At 43.3% G+C, this 16422-nt stretch overlaps 2 protein-coding genes across 18 annotated transcripts in view; one reads left to right on the top strand and one right to left on the bottom strand.

Moving 5' to 3' along the window:
• The first annotated feature begins 532 nt into the window (after nucleotides 1-532).
• Nucleotides 533-5129, top strand: LOC109634015 (uncharacterized). Of its 12 annotated transcripts, none has more exons than XM_069524410.1 (14): nucleotides 537-680; nucleotides 759-865; nucleotides 1045-1170; nucleotides 1303-1351; nucleotides 1493-1570; nucleotides 1682-1781; nucleotides 1895-2011; nucleotides 2230-2286; nucleotides 2386-2478; nucleotides 2752-2817; nucleotides 2954-3010; nucleotides 3095-3142; nucleotides 3815-3914; nucleotides 4027-5129. In XM_069524410.1, exons 1-14 carry the CDS (start codon nucleotides 620-622, stop codon nucleotides 4075-4077), a joined length of 1110 nt encoding a protein of 369 aa, XP_069380511.1. In that variant the 5' UTR covers nucleotides 537-619; the 3' UTR covers nucleotides 4078-5129. The 12 variants fall into 12 exon arrangements, with proteins under 12 accessions (XP_069380500.1, XP_069380511.1, XP_069380509.1 ...); XM_069524408.1 differs by having other exon boundaries at nucleotides 1673-1781; XM_020094229.2 differs by having other exon boundaries at nucleotides 1664-1781.
• Nucleotides 4675-16422, bottom strand: part of adgrl1a (adhesion G protein-coupled receptor L1a) — a 135883-nt gene continuing 124135 nt past the window's right edge. For all 6 annotated transcript variants that reach the window (XM_069524395.1, XM_069524394.1, XM_069524396.1 and 3 more), the window contains 3 exons: nucleotides 14883-15005; nucleotides 13477-13494; nucleotides 4675-13338 (listed from right to left, as the gene is read on the bottom strand). In XM_069524395.1, coding sequence (XP_069380496.1) covers nucleotides 12419-13338; nucleotides 13477-13494; nucleotides 14883-15005 — 1061 coding nt within the window. In that variant the 3' untranslated portion in view covers nucleotides 4675-12418. The remainder of the gene's footprint in view (nucleotides 13339-13476; nucleotides 13495-14882; nucleotides 15006-16422) is intronic.

The following is a 16422-nucleotide window of genomic DNA, read 5'->3' as shown; positions in this document are numbered from 1 at the left end:
CTCAAATGATTTGACTATTTGGGAAACTGCTGATCTCCTGGGAGTTTCACCCCAAAATGTCTCCAAATTTACTTACTGTCATCCAGCGAGTGGCAGTTCTGTGCATGGAAAAGGTCTTTTTGGTGAGAGGTCAGAGGCCAATAATCAGACCGGTTGGAGCTGACAGAAGGCTACTGTACCTCAGATAGACACTCAAGTACTGAATACAGAAGCACCTCAGATTGCACACTACTTCAAATCTTGAGGCGACTTGTCTAAAACAGCAGAAGACCATGTTGTGTTTCATTACTGTCAGCCCAGAAGAGAAATCTGAGGCTGCAGGGGGCACAGGTTCACCAAAACCAGAAATATAAAACCTGACATCAAGAGTGCAGGCTGATGGTGGTGGTGCTTTGCGTGAGGAATGGTTTCTTGGCACAATTTGGACGTTTTTCTCACAAATACCAACAAATCATGGATTAAATGATTAAATTAAAGCTGCGGACCATTTGCATTCCTTTATGGCCACTGTTAACCACACCCTGCTCATTGTTACATGCGTCAAAAAAAGTGTAAGTGTCAGATTACACGGTTAAAGAAAGCCCACTTCCTGATTTGTGGCCAACTTTCACAGCACAAGATGGATCCCTTCGTACCAGTTCTGTTTGCTCTAATCGTACCACTCTTTGCAGGACCAGTAGGTGAGTGGTAGACTACTGCAAGTATGTAGAAATGTTGACTTTCTTAATGATAGATCTTATTTTTCTGTTGTCTTACAGACATTTTACGGAAAAATGTATCGTGCGCTGAACTTAAAACATCTGATGGCTTCGAGTACAAATACGACCATCCGGGTGGAGCTGATATTAACATATATCAGAACAAGGTATTTTGATATAAATCATGCAGTGATTCACAGCTTTGTTATCTAAATGCTGATAGGACTTTAATCGCCGTGTGTGAGGAGGAAATAACACAGGGAAAGTACAAGTTTGACGATGGTTGATAAAGGTTTTTTGTGGCTGCTGTGAATCAAAGTTTTTTTTTTTTCTAACTTCCAAGCAGACCAAGATTGGTTTTTGGGAAAATGGAAATAAACCTATTCATTTGACTGAAGTGATCCGGCTGGACAACAACTCAGTCATTACTGAAAAATGCAGCGATCTGCAAATACAAGTCTTGAAATATGAAGTGAGTTTCCCTTTTATGTGATGTGTATGTTCCATTAATGTGAATTTATTCCACAAAAGTCATTTTGATCTCTTTTATCGTGAATGTGGGAATTTCCCAATGTGGCCTTTACTTTTGCTTTTGTTTTTTAAGGCTCAACTTGTGAAAGAGAACTGGTTTTACTTCCTGGTAGCAGTTTCTGGTAAGCAATGAGATTTCGTATATAAGTATAACTTTACTTTACTATTGATTTACTCTGATCTTACACCACTGATCATATATGACTACATACATATATTTATATATCATAAATGCACAGTATAGTATCTCATCTCTTTACCAGTGAATTTAACAGTGAATACTATGAAACCTGATCCTGAAACACCACCGAGCCACGACTACAACAGGAAGTTGATTATGTGTAAGTATTCCAGTGCATCAAAAGATTTCTGTTTTTCACGTAAATAACTCAACTGAGTATTTGATGATTGCATTTTGTCGATCTTCCGCTCAGCTGATGGAGCTGTTGGAGCTGATGGAGCTGTTGGAGCTGTTGGAGCTTTTGGAGCTGTTGGACTCATTGTGGTCATTGTTCTTTTTTGCTGCTACATGTCTTGGAAATTGAAAATGAAGTAAGTTTTGTTTCAGTCTGTAATAAAGAAAACTGTTAATGTAATTTAAACATTTACTTACTCTTACTCTACTTGCATGGTGTCGTTTGTTGGCTGTTTGTTCCTTCTGTCAGGAGGCAGCAAAAAGCAGCTACATGCTCTGAGTATTTCAGATACCTACGGACTCGCTATCCTATCAAAAAGCAGAGCCCCACGACACCGGCAGAGAGTTCAGGGACAGGAGAAACTAGGTCAGAGCTACTCGTCACATACATTTCAACTGGACCTGTTCTTTTGAGCTTACACATGTACTTTAGTCATGAAGTAACAATGAGTTATATCCAGTCATGTTATCAGTGGTAAAACAATTCTTCCAGTGACTGAAGTTGAGCTGCTGTTTTGTAAAAGTTAATTTTCATTTTCACTGACTGTAACTTTATATGTGACTGTTCCATTTCCGACATCTTAGAGGAAGTGAAATCCAAGAGGCCTCAGCTGCTACAGAGTCTCAACAAAATGGTATTAGGTAAGCTATCATCGAAACTACTGTCTGCACAGGTCTGTGATGTTGAACACGTCCGCTGAAGTTCTGTTAATGTTTAATTTGTTTTCTTTGTCATTGGAGCCTGGTCGAATATGTTTCTGCCACTGATCCACGTGGCAGTGGAGAAAATGGGGTGGAGCAGGACAGCTCTCATGGATCTATGCATGTTGTCAGGTTAGGTTGTCTTTATAACAACTTGAATGGTACTCAGTGGAGCACATGCCTCCGCCAAGAATCAACAAAAAAAAAGAAACACGTTTTATGTAGAAAACTACAAAACTATTATTGTAAAAGTAAGAATCGTGAGAGTCCGTTCAGCTGTTTTTCTAAAATCAAACAATTGGGTGAAAACATGACCTCTATGGCGGGGGTAATGATGCCTTTATCCACATTGACCATTTGTTTGTCAATACCCTGTAATCTGCTAAAAGCTGTTTGTCTCGTTAGTATTCATCCTCAGAGTAACGGTCTGGACCACAAATTGAGAAACGAGGAAATCCAGTCAACTTCAAAGTGAGAATGAGAGCGGTCTTACTTTCTCTTGTGCCTGTAGCCTTTTTTTGATTGGACGATTTAGTTGAAATGTCCCTTTAACTGCACAGCAGTTTATGAGATTTGGTTCCATTTTGAACTCATATTTATTTTTCAGTGAAGACCTAAACACCCCCGATGTCGACAGAGCCTCTCCTCATGGAGAAATTAACAGGTGATTTCTTGGTATTGTATGGATTGTTGGATTGTTTATCATCTATTCTCAATATGACTGATGAACGACTATTGTTTATGACAGTGTCAGGAACATGAGAGATGATCCGGGAGGGAACAAGGAATGTGTGGGGTAAGTCTGTGGTTAAAATCTTGACATATACTTTTCTGTAACAAAGTGAAGGAATAGGAAATCTTTTTTGCACTAAATACATGGGACTTGTTAGCGAATCGGGAATGTGTCCATTTAAAAAAGTGCATGTGGGGGAGGTATTTAAATATTTATTTAAATGATCAAATGTAATTATTTTACAGCAACACCACATGTTGTGTTAGATGTGTTAATTAAGAGATAACATAAAACATAAAAAAAGAAAACTAGAAAAAGGAAATTCAAAACTATGGATATGCAAGGATGAATATAAAATAAAAACAGCTCATCTAGTGACAGGAAGGTGACGTACTCACCCTTGTCCTTGAACTCACAATGGCCGGGAATTCTTCTCCAGGATCAGGGAAATGCTGCTGTGGATCCAGACTGTCACTCTGCCCTTTTAACAGTCCCCAAAGACAAATCTGTTGTTGTCCAATTTCCACTCTCCCTCGTTGCTTGTTTCATTTCATGTGTTGCCGCTGTTTAGACGGCTGTCAGAGGTAACTTCGTTAATCCTCTCCCCACCCTTAAATCTGAATGATCAGTCTGGACGTCAGAACTTGTCCGGCGTCTGCTTGGGGAGAGAGAGAATAGAGCAGCTCTTATTGTGCAGAGGTTCACATCTCTATTCCCTGTTGTTTCTGTCTCTAGAGTGGACATCCCAGATTCTGACATGATAGCTGAAGCCGAACCTCTGGTGAACAAGAGCGGCTATGGCCAAGACCATGTGGGCAGGTCCTTTGCCACACCTGTGAGTATATGGCTTTCGGTAATGTTTTATTATCTTTATCAATAGTTTTCTACTAAATTGCTCTTTGTGTTGTTTTTGTTTTATTTTAAAATTTATTTTTGGTGTCCTGCAGGGAACTGACGTGGAGTCAAAGCCCAGGGTGAAGAACTTTGGAAATTACTGATACAACAACAGCTAATACTATTATAATAATGATAATAATAATAATAATAATAATAATAATAATAATGATAATATATTTATATATATACAACAATACATTTTCTCACTATAAAGGCTATTTAGGTGCATTTACTGGCAGTTCCTCTCAGATGAGCCTGCCGTGCGCAGTGTTATGTGATCATAACATCAGCTCGTCAATCTAATGACAAAAGATTTTCCAAATCTTTGACAATCCTGATGGAAATCTGTGTTGTCTAAATTAACTCTCAGTTGTACACTGAGGCACAGCATAGGACCAGTCAATGACATGGATCCAATAACATATCAATTTAAGTCATTCGAGTTTGATGAAAATATTACACTGTAAGGCATTAAATAATAATAAAAATAGCTTAATACTCAAAGTATTTAACACTTGATGAAAGGATGGGTTGCCCACAAACATGTCAGGAAATGTACCTAATACACAGCTGTGAGAAAAATTCATATTAAAACATTTATTGCATACCGTGCAGTATAAGTAAATGTTTATAAATGTTATATAAAGCATTCTATATTGTATTACATGGGTAAAACCATAAACAATACATAGGGCCGCTTTTTTTTTTCCTTTTTGAATTTATTACATTTAGCTTGGGTTCAGATCATTATCACTACATAATCTAGCAACACATATGTATTGCACTTATATGTAACACTTGTAGTTTGGCTTTTTTGAAGACTAATTGTACTTACATGATTCTTGCCGTCATGGGTTTGGACCTTTACGGTTGAATTTATTGTAAGTCCCCTGGAATTAAATAATAATGTAATCATGTTGTTTTGTTATCTTATTACTCCTATAACCTGATTTGCTTTTTTTTTTTGCTAAATATAAAGTTTTTTTCTGTATTAGTTACAGTGCTTGTATTTGTGATTACAGATCTGATTATGATGCTATATTCTAGTTTTATTCCCTATCCACTTGATAGCGTTGATTTTGCTTTTTAATTGATCTGTTTGATGATGTAAAGATCATTATATGCATATTAAAATACTTCATCTTCTCATCAACTTTACGATGATTTTATTTATTTTTACCTTGGTTTCGGAATTATTGAAGGCAACACAACACTTGGAGTATCATCTTTGTACCACGTGGGGGCAGTAATTAGTCGTACAGCCCTACAACACTGAGGCACACTGGCAACGTCAACACACCTATTTATGTTAAATAATGCAAATGCATATTTATTCCAGGTTGCAAAAGCTTTGATATTCTCAATTGTACTAACATGTACAATATGCATATCGCATCTTTACGTTCTGTAGTTTCATGATGAAACATGTGGGTGGAACTAAAAATGCTTATCAATAAATCATGACTAATTATATAATATATTATATTATATTACTGCTGATTGACTATTGTGTGGTTCTTCTTTGTAATCAGTATGTGTGTGTGTGTGTGCGTGTGTGCATGTGTGTGTTTTGGTGGTGCTCAAGTGCTCTGATTTATTAATCAACCATTAAAAGAACAGTAGCTACATTACACATCACTTGGTAATTTGAGTGTTGTGCACCGTACGTTTCAGTGCTTAAAAGATTTGTTGCCCCTGTGGCTTGATGTATGGCAGTAATTAAAGTATCACACAAGCACACGGAGGTTCAGGCTGAATTTAATACAACTCTCTTCTCCATCTCTGGGGATCTGCCGAGTGTTGCTTTGAGTCTCGGTTTGTCAATGTCTGATTTCTATTTTTAAGCTTCCCTTAATGTGCAGTGACCTTGAAAAAGCCCCCCCTTTTACCTCTCAGATGGACTGAGTGTCAGGAAGTGTATCAGGGGTTAGAGGCTTTGTTGCTCGTGTTTGCTATGTCAGTGTGTGAAAGTGTTACTGTGCCAGTGAGAAGAGGGTGATTGAACGGTCAAGGCTCAGAGCCTCCCCTCTCAGGGAGTTTCACTGAGGGGACATGAGTGTGCAGATGAACTGATGGGTAAGGGGGTGGGGGAATCACATGTCATCATACATGTACAGTGTACAGTATATGACATAACAATCACGGGTAAAAGGTAGGGGAACATTTCAGGGAAGCCTGCGATTATGGATGAATACTCTCTGCTCTGATGCACATAATAATTAGATATCAGCTAATTAGTTACCAATCACACTGCATTGTGGACGGGATTAGGAGCAGTCAAGGAAACAAAACTCAAGGGAGCCCAAGAGCGATCACACCACATCAGGGATAAGAAGGCTTAAAGGGAAGCTACAATAACACAGACACTTAGGTGTGTTATCACTAACTAATCTGGAGCTGAACACAATCTTTACACTCACTCTGGAGTGTACTAATGGTCACCGACTGTTGTGTGCTGCTGCTTAACAGACAGCTGCAAGCAAACAGTGTTCCGTTCAGAAGTCAGTAAGCTGTACTCACACTGCAGTTATTAAAAGATTACATCAGGGATCACAACACACCGTATGATTAATTAACCTTGACTGATGCTTTGTTGAGCCGAATCAAGCTGAGCAAGTGAGCCCACGGCTCTGCATGTACATACACATACGTATGAGATGGTTGAGGGCATCACTGTAGCCAGTCTACACCAATACTGACTCAGGGTTACTGTGGTGAAGCAAAGCCGTATTTCCTCCTGATTAGTATGAGAACAGTCTTCACATGTTCCTCGGTGCGCTCTTATTCGTCCCTTTCCAAACAGAGTGGTGGGACATTGGGTTTTTCCTTCTAAACTGAGAGCCTGCTTTCCCCCATCCCTGCATCTCTTGTGATCACTTTGGGCACAGACCAGTGTTTGATGGAATCATCATCCCAACCATCAAATCTGCATGCATCCAGTGTGTGGTTCAAAGGAGAGCTGACTCAGGAAGGGGTCTGAGACGCTCGGCTTCAGTCACGGGTAAGCAACACAACGCTATTGTAACCTGAAGGACAACGCATGAATAAAACATAACCGCTGCATTATAGTGGTTAGAGACGTCTTTTTCATTTCCAGGTTTGACACGTGAGGTATATTGAAGCTTATGGCACAGCAAAACATTAATCATTTCTCTGTGCTCTTACCACGTCGCACATACACACTCAAGAAATGATGCACTGCACCAACGCACACCGGCTGAACCCCTTCAAGATGTTCCCAGAGAAATCCTGAAGCATATTTTCAATAGTTTTTTATTAATATGTGCTGATACAAGGTCGCTCTGATGACAGAAAATCGCCCCCCTTTGGCCCAGACAGCTGTCAAAGCAATGACCATGAGAAGAAAAACAAATCAAATGAACATCATTGCTCAAAGTAAACAGAAACATAATCAAGGAATATTATCAACCTCAGAATAGAAATGTCTCAGTGATACATGATAAATTATCCGTTTCATAGAAAAATCACAGCTCTGTAAATGGTGCTAAATGTAGAACTCCACATGGCACAATGTCAGGTCTCATTGTCCCTCCCACTGTCTAGCTGCTATATAAACCACTAGCACCCAATAATATAATCCCATCAATATGAGCATGTATCCAATACTGACCAGGCTCTGCTGTAAGGGGCTCATCTAACACAGCCCTTAGCTGATTCTCAGAACATCCCATTCACGCGCTTGCTAGAGCCCGGCTACTCTCTGATGACAGACACAGGCCGTGATGGGGCTGTTTCTTTTCTACCAGCTCCGTAGATGATCACCAGTTTGAGATCGCTGCAGCCATGGACGAGCACATGCAGGCACATTTCAGCAGCTCTCTCAGAGACGGTGCACCAGGGGGAGGAAATAGAGAAGAAAACCTCCTGCCTGCAGATACAGTTTGCTCCGGCTGCATGTGGACACGTGTACAAAGCTGATTCACACCTTTCTCCACATCAGTGTATAAAACTGTCTAAACTGATGTGTTTTGATGATGGTTTTTGACCTTGGGGTCTGTCGTTGGTCCCACCCAGCTCATCAAGATGGCTGCCAGCCTGACTTGCCGGCACAGCTCCCCATTCAGATTCATAGACAAGGAAGAAACGGCACAATCCTCATCGCTGAGTCTGTGCCGTAGCCTTACATATTCTTAAAACTACTCTATTAGCACTGAACAGCAGTCATGTGGACATATACCAAGAGAACAATAGTAAAATAGCACTACTTTATCATTGTTTGCCGTTTAAAATCTATCATATTCATTGTTTTTTTGAAACTAAGCCTTGATTAGACCAAACAAAAATCAAGTCTGTCATCTTTTCCTCCTGTATGGGAAGATTTTTTTTATTGTATGAGCAACAGTGACTTTAAAGCTCTCTAACAGAAAGCCATCTCCTTATATCCAGATCCAGCCTTGCACAGCCTCACCACAGCCACCCCGCTTCTCTCACTGGCTGTGGCTATGATTTTGTGACATCTGTGACATCTCTGCTGATGTTGTCTCCGCTCTGTCCCCTCTTGGACCAGTCTTTGCAGAAATAATGACCCACCACTTCCCCGCTGCTGTTGAACAGTGTCCCCACCTCCCCCAAACCAACCCCGCGATATATATGCCGCAAAAATTGCTGGGAAATAACAAAAAAACAGTCAGAGTGTGAAAGGGTCAACTGCGAGTGAACGGGCCGTAGGCCTGCTGTGCGCTCTGCTGTCTAATGATAGGCTGAACAATGCCACAGCTCACTCTCCGCTGACACTGAGCTGCAGGGGTGAGACGGCACTGTGTCAAAGGTGGGCGTCCCACCTTTTAAACAACTTCCTATCTAACCACCGATCCACAGGCATGTCAGGCTTGCCGCCAGTGGGGAATGGGAATTGCATTAAACATCTGCAGACAGAAATAGGAGAGAGAGCAGGAGAGAGAGAGGGCGAGTTCACTGCAGTAAATTAGTACCCACAGTGTTATTATTGTAATCAGAGGGCTTTGAATGGTGGAGGAACTCCCGCGATGTGAGCCTTCCGTCCGACAGCGTGGGCCCCCCAGACCTTCTACTGTATAATCACCATCAGTTACCACAGCGCAGCACTCCTCTGTTTATTGAGATATTAATCTGGGGTAAACAAAGCTTTTGACAAAACAAATTAACGCTCTCAAAGAAGTGCTGCACTAATGGCGTCCATTGAGATTGATATTAAAATGTGGATGAGATGTGAGGGGGGGGTGGAGGCTGGGAGCTGCTGCTGGAAAAAAAAAAAAAAGGAGCAGGCCCTAGGTGACGCATACTCCTCCTCTCACAGGGAGCGTCTGTCTAAACAATGTTTCTCCCTGGGGCAGGTCCCAGCTGAGCACTAGAGATCAGCATCAGCACATTATGTCAAATGCAATGAGGGAGGGATGTAGTTAATGATGATGGTGATGAGGAGAAAGATGATGACCGTCTTGTTTTTCCCATTAACACTTCCAAACTGGAGTGAATCGTTTTTATCTTCAGTCCTGCTTGTTAATATACATTCAGTTGTCCTCGGTTGACCAGTGAGTGCGGCGTCCCGACACCTGAGCTGTGAGACCCGTGCTTTGAATCGTCCAGCGCCGCAGCGGAACAGACGACATGTGCATACTGTCTTTATTTATTTTTACACAGACAGCTCACAGGTTCAGCTGCACCTCCGAGTCACACACCATCAAACCAGTATTGCACATGTTCCCTCAGTGGCTCACGTGATGACAGTAGGGCCTTCGTTCTGAGTTGCACTAGAAGCCAATATAATGTTACACAAATGATTTGAGAATAAATGGTGACAAATCCTTGTAATCTCTCTCCCTTATCTGCTTTTGACCCGCTCTCTTTCAGCCAGTGGAGCCACAGCTAGAAGCTGTCCTTGGGGTATTCTTAGAAGTGGGACAGTCGGGCCCTAGCCAAATGTCACACTGCAGTGGATGCATCTATTTTCTGCTCACGTCCGTCCACACACGCACAAACACACAGGCACCACACTCGCTCATTTGCTGCAGGTTTATGAGGGAGATCAAAAAAGTTAAAAAAAACGCCATGAATAAATCAATGTGAATAAATCTTCCAAAAACATACATAAAAACTGATAAACCATAACAAATAACTATAATAAAGCGTAGAAGAAGGCAAACTCTCAGTCGTGTAAAGGTCAGACAGATTTCAGCTGGATGAAAGTGGCTTCATGAGTGGCTCTCTCTTGACAGCGAATTTCTCAAATGTACCGCTTGCATAAAGGTGCCGTATTGAAAACACGTTCCTCCCCATCGGTCAACCGTACTTGTCGTTTTCATGGTATATGGAGATCTCATGTCTCCCAACGCGGCCGTTTTTTCCACTTCGTAACCGAATGCCACGTCCAGAGCAGCTGCCATTTGCGGCGAAGAAGTAATGGTAGCTTTCAAATTCATATGTATGCATTCATGTCAAATAAAATTGCCTTTCAAATGTATGTGCACATACAGACGTCTGGTGCACGGCACGCACTCACTGGACGCACAAACAGGCATTCAGACACATTCATACTTAACACACCTGTGCACACACAAAGGACATGAATGAAATGTCACATTAGGCTCTGGAGTGATGCTGAAACTATCTTTAAGAAACAGCAAAATGCAATAGTCTCTGATAGCAAAACAAATGTCATTTTCATACATGCTAAACCCATGTTATCAAAAGAATGTAATCTGGTTATATCCTCCAAATAATACAAGAACAAACCAAATCACTTTATGGATGCTGTTGTTAACCCACAATGCTTCATTGTGCTTGTGAGGCACAGTATAACATTTGACATCTATCTCGCTCGCCCTACACATCCCGCCCACCGCTGCCTTCAGCAAGTCCACCCTGGGAATGTCAACGGTCAAACATCAACAACATGTTATGGATTATATTACATAAAAAATGTGCCAGATTTTTTTTTTTGATCCATTTTTTTTGAATAAATAAAAATCTACTCCACTTTATAATCTCTTTCTGCCTTTCTCTCTTCACTGGGTCAATAAGGAATTTCATTGAATGGCACAGTGCTGGGGCGCAGAGGAGCGAGAGCGAGAGATCGGGCAAAAGGGGAGAGAGATAGAGTGCATCATTCAGGTCACAAACTCCAAAACATTTTATTTTTTTCTTTCGGCTGTTGCAGTACAAGAAGTCATTTTTCATAGTATTTGTTACTTTTTGTTGCTTTTGATCATCTGGTGTCTCTATTTACATAGCAGGAATAAAGTAAATTCATGTGTGGTTCCTATGTACACGGTTATACCAATTGGTTGACCGATGCGTTTGCCACGTTTACAGTCTTGGGTTGTCCACACACAGGAAACAAGTCCACTTCGACTGTCTAGGCTCTAACAGCAAAGTAGAGGAGGGGTGGCGGGGCGAGGGGGGCGGGGGGGGATGACACCAGTCTGCTCCTGCAGCCCCCGGAGGATGTAGACCTCAAGTCAACAATTTGAATACTCTCTTCAAAACAATAGCAAGGCAGTCATTTGACTTTTCGAAAGCCTAAAGCAAACAACCGGAGAGAACAGTAGAGAGGACTGGCCAGTCTATGTGGGGGCAGGCCCTCCTGCTCTGGAAGGGCGGGGCCGCACCTCCTCAGTCTCTGCCTCAACTCCACTTCTGTCCACGTTGTTGATTCATCGCAAGAGAAGATGAAGGCAACACTGAATCAACTCCCACTGCCAGCTTGGGACGAAAGCTCTTGCTCCCTTTTACCTAGATGGAGTACTGTTTTCACTTCTGATGTTCAGTAATGAGCACTTCTGGATGAGTGTGCGTATGTGTGTGTGTGTCTGCACTTGCCTTGTGAGCGTTCTAGTTTCTGTTTTGGCTCAATAAAAGATATTTTTGGCAACAATGAAGAGCTTTCTGTGAGACATTTTTAGGTTATAATAGTGTTCTATATTCCTGGTCTCCACAGTTAACTACTCCTATCAAATAATGACTCGAAAAAGACCTATGGATGGTAAGAAAGGGAAACGAGATACAATATAAAATGATATTCCCATCTCCGGAGGCAGGTCTGAGGAGATATTACATAAAAAAACTTTAACAAAGTTTTAAAGTTTTGAAATATCTGAAGGTAAAGGGGGTGGATGGGTACATTCAGAGTGCTGGACTTGGCCTTAGGGTACCAAAGGAACAGGGGAGGAGTGGGTTTGGAGAGAGTTTATGAATGCTCTGTGGAAACACACCCATCACTCATCTCCATAAGACAGAGGAGGGTTAAAGATAAAGGCTGCTTCTGCAGAGTCAGCCACGACTTCCCCTGAAGGTCACTCTGTTTGCTCATCTGTTAGTTAAATAAATGTCAAGAGAAAGAAAGGCAACCAAACAAGCAGAAAGTGGAGAGATGCAAGCACGAGGCGAGCTGGGAGGCGGCTCTGGCCATCACAATAGTCCCCAACATCCTCCCTCAGGCTTCAGTCACAGGCTGGTGACCAGCTGCATCTGTCCGTCTCCCTCATTGTGGGCAAGCTCCTGAGCCTGGTGCCCCTCACCACTCGGTCTCCGGGCTGGGACCTGGTAGAAGGTCTGCATGGGGGCCCCACGAGAGCCCAGGGCAGGCCTCCCAGAGCTGTAGTACAGCTCCTCTGGGGGCTGAGCTGAGCGGGGCACCACTTCCAGGGGCTCAGGGCTGCTGTCAGGATAGGGTGAGTCTCGCAGGTTGGTGATGCTGGTGTACAGGGAGTCACGGGCAGGGGAGTCTGGCGCTCTGCTGCCTCCCTGACCGCCAGCACTCTGGCCACTGTGACCACTGTGGCCCAGGCTCTCAGTGAGGTCGGCCGTGTAGCTCTCTGACTCCTCTGGATCGCTCTGGTAGAGAACCGACTGGGCACGCTGCAACAGCAGGGGTTCCTCCAGAGCTTTATAAAGTAGCTCCACATCCTGCGGGGTGCGCTGCCGCCCGTCTCTCAGAAAGTCCTCATGTTCATCCATGCCCATAGGCGACTCTGTCCCAGCAACGATTGTCCCCCGACCGACCCCACCGTGAGGACGTCCCCTGGCCAGGCTGCCACACACTCTGTCCCCTACGTCACCTCCACCTCCTCCACTCCCTCCTCCAACACCACCCCTCAGGTTGTTATGCACGAGCTCCGAGATGATCATTTTCTCAAAGGCTGCCGCATCGGAGAGGTTCCGTCGGATACCTCCACCACCCAGGGCCTCCGAGCTGCGGGGATTGAGGAGGGGCGGCGGGCTGTCTCCACCACTACCTAGGAAGTCACAGCTGCCACCGCCTCCACCCCCTGGGCCACTGCGCAGGGAGTAGCTGTTGTTGAAGTTACCATTCAAGGGCAGGGTCTCCATCCCACAGGGGTCTCGGGCCTTGGATAATGTGGTCTCTGGACCCAAACAAGAGAAACAGCAGACAGAGAGTTTTGAAATTGTTATACAGACATATTCACATGTCAGTAGGAGAAAAATAAAAAATACCAAATAGTAAAATGTAACTTGGTGAAACTGAGATGATTTGTACTTACTTGGATCACGAAAGGTTCCTGTGCATCCAGAGAAAGTCATGCGGAGTGAATAAAAGCAAAGATAAGTAAGTGTTCTTTAATAGTGCAACATTAACTTAATGCATTTCTTTTAAAGCGGAACCATTAACGGAATAAAAAAAATATCCTTGTCCATTCACCACCTTTCTTTTCTCTATGTCTCTCTTAAATCCAACCTCCAAACTCCCAAAGGCACACACACCCACATTAACTTTGATTTATGCAGACTTACTTCTGTTTTTTTTTGACACCATATTCCTCCAACATTTACATCCAAGCCACAGCAAATACTCAAGATACAGGATATATAATTACTTCTGTCAGTGATACCTAGACGCATACATAATTCATGCAAAACCTTGTACAGTAGCAGTAATGTTTATTTTGCAGGAAAATATGTCTTGCTACCACATTACCGTCGCACGGCAAAGCAACAGCCACAGCCACCCAAACAGCAAGGGGCATGTTCATTTTTAAAATTCAATGTGTAGCGTGACTTTAATCAACGCTCTTATTCGTTGGTGGTGTGGGTAATTAGACATTCTAATGAAGTGCTCTCCCTGCTTCCTCTCCCACTCTCTTCTAAAAATGTCTCGGCTGCCAGGCCCGTGGCCATCAGGCTTGACGTATTGTGCGGAGAGGATTTAAAATATTTAGCAGAAACGCTGCCTTAAATTTCAGTCCTCAGACACCAGGCCAGATACTCTGTGGGCGCATGCATGCAGAGCCAGAGATCAGCCGCACACAGTCGTGGCTCTTCCGTACCAAGTAAATATTGGTACCGTAATGGAGCAATTACCAAAATATGTCTAATGCAGCAATTACAGACATCCAAAGAATGCAATGGGGATGCAGCAATGCGATAAAACTGCTATCATGCTCTTTAAAGAGCCCCACTCTCCCCATCCACACATACAGTGAGCACTCTGACCGACCTACATCCAGATGGACCGTCCCTGGCCACTGAGCTGTCTGATCCCTGATTTGAGCCGACTGCGTCTTCTGCCCAGGAACATGAAAACCGTCCTCAAGATTTCTGGCAGCCACAACTGTAGCTAAACTTCTAATCAATTTGTGGCTGTTCTCATGAAGATTTGAGATCTAACCAGATGGCTGGTTAGGCTATAGGCAGTGTTTGGCACTGCTCTGCTGAGGCTCGTGAATCTGTCTGACAGCTCCACGGGCTGAAATAACAACACACAAACACGGCTCTCTCTCTCTCTCACACACGTGCAAGCACTCAAACACAGAAGCGAGTGTGTGTACACCATGTCAGACTACTGACAGAGTAACACACAGACGGACAGCGAGCAGAGAGCGCACTGCATCCACACACATGTGCTGTCAGGACATGCACGCACACACTGGAGCATTTACGAGGAGCTAACCGGTAGAGTTGAAGACACCAGGTGAGGGCGGGGTGAAGCTCTCAGCCAGCAGAGTGTTGTAAGGAGAGGTACCAGTGCGAGTCTGTAACACTGGGTTTGTCAGAAGGTGGTTGCCCATGGTTGCTGCGAGACAGACATAAAAAAAACGATGAATATAATCATAAACAGGCTCTTAAGTGTATGCAAAGCAAGCATGCGCGGAGGTCCTGCACACAATAGGTGTAATATTCTGAAACTCACATTTCCAGACTCAGTAATAACATCTGGAATCACAGAAATATTTACTGTTTATTCAGATGGGGTTATTTCTGTTATGCTAATGCTTTATAGTGTAATGCATTTTACACTGTTCTCCTCAATGTTTATGCCTGCTGATTGTAACCTTTGAGTAAAAATACAATTGCAGGGGAAAGGTACTGTGTGGAGCATTGCCATGCAGTTTTATCCCCCCCTTTGGCTCCTGACATTGTAGTCAGATGGGGGAGAACAATAATGCATGCCATTATGTGGTCTAGGGGTGCAGCCATTGAAACACAGTTAATTTCACAGGGAAATGTGAATGCCACCACAAGACAAATATAATTCAAAGAAATGGCACACTGAGAATGTTGTATAATGCCCATGTATGGCTCCAGCCTGAGGCAAGTCGAATAGAAATGCCATGAAATTAAAAATAGGACAGCATGACGGAGAGTGGTCCAAGGCAAAGTGCAACCTTCAGGTCTCACGCCCACCGTTCATCACACAGCACAGGAGCAGGGAATTCAAGAAAAAAATGAAATATGCGCTCAGGCACAGCTCTTTATTTGTCATTTTCCATCCTCTTGCACTCCCCCCTGTCCATCTCTCTGGCATGCCGCACAAACCCCTCTCCCTCCATTCTCTGGCTCGCCCTGCTGTGTCTTGACTCAACCACATTTCGTCAGTTCCTCCTGCCAGAATTTTTTCAAACACCACCAAATTAGTTGGGATTAGCAGCCTGTCTGTATCTCATAGGAATATCCTGTAGGAAATTAAAAGAACTAGCTTGAAGTGGAAAGAAAAAGTAGGGCAAGGGGAATCATGGGAGGCCGTGTGTGTGTTTGCATGTGTGTGTGCGTGTGCGTACACAGCACATCTTCTGGACACATTACCATTATCAGGAAGAGATTTGTGGTTCATAAGGAAGTAAAGTGGAGAAATCAAAGAGATCTGAGATGCCAGTGATAACGACGCAGTGTTTCTCCTCCATATTCAGCCTCTTTAATTACTCCTCCATGATAGCACTTCTCTCTATGTCTCTCTCTTTCCTCTCCTCCCTCCTGCACTCCCTCCCCCGCTCCCTCCCCTTCGTCTTTCACTTTCTGTGAACTGGCAAACTTTTTCTCGGAAGCAGAGAAAACGAAGGCTTCACGGCACAGTTGTTTGTGTTTGACAGCGCAACATGGAACTATCCACATTGTGTGTCTCCTTCAGGCCCGGTGATTGCTCTATCGTGACGAAAAAGCCCCCCCACTTGAAACCGACCCAACCCGACATTCCCACCACACACACACACACA

Source organism: Paralichthys olivaceus, chromosome 5, assembly GCF_024713975.1.
Source record: "Paralichthys olivaceus isolate ysfri-2021 chromosome 5, ASM2471397v2, whole genome shotgun sequence".
Classification (NCBI taxonomy): domain Eukaryota; kingdom Metazoa; phylum Chordata; class Actinopteri; order Pleuronectiformes; family Paralichthyidae; genus Paralichthys; species Paralichthys olivaceus.
This window is presented reverse-complemented; position numbering and strand designations above follow the sequence as displayed.

Coding starts and splice junctions, on each gene's coding strand:
- LOC109634015 (XM_069524399.1), top strand. CDS start 536: ATGCGTCAAAAAAAGTGTAAGTGTCAGATTACACGGTTAAAGAAAGCC. Junction 1,571..1,663: donor CAACAGGAAGTTGATTATGT/GTAAGTATTCCA, acceptor TCTTCCGCTCAG/CTGATGGAGCTGTTGGAGCT. Junction 2,287..2,385: donor TCTCAACAAAATGGTATTAG/GTAAGCTATCAT, acceptor TTGTCATTGGAG/CCTGGTCGAATATGTTTCTG.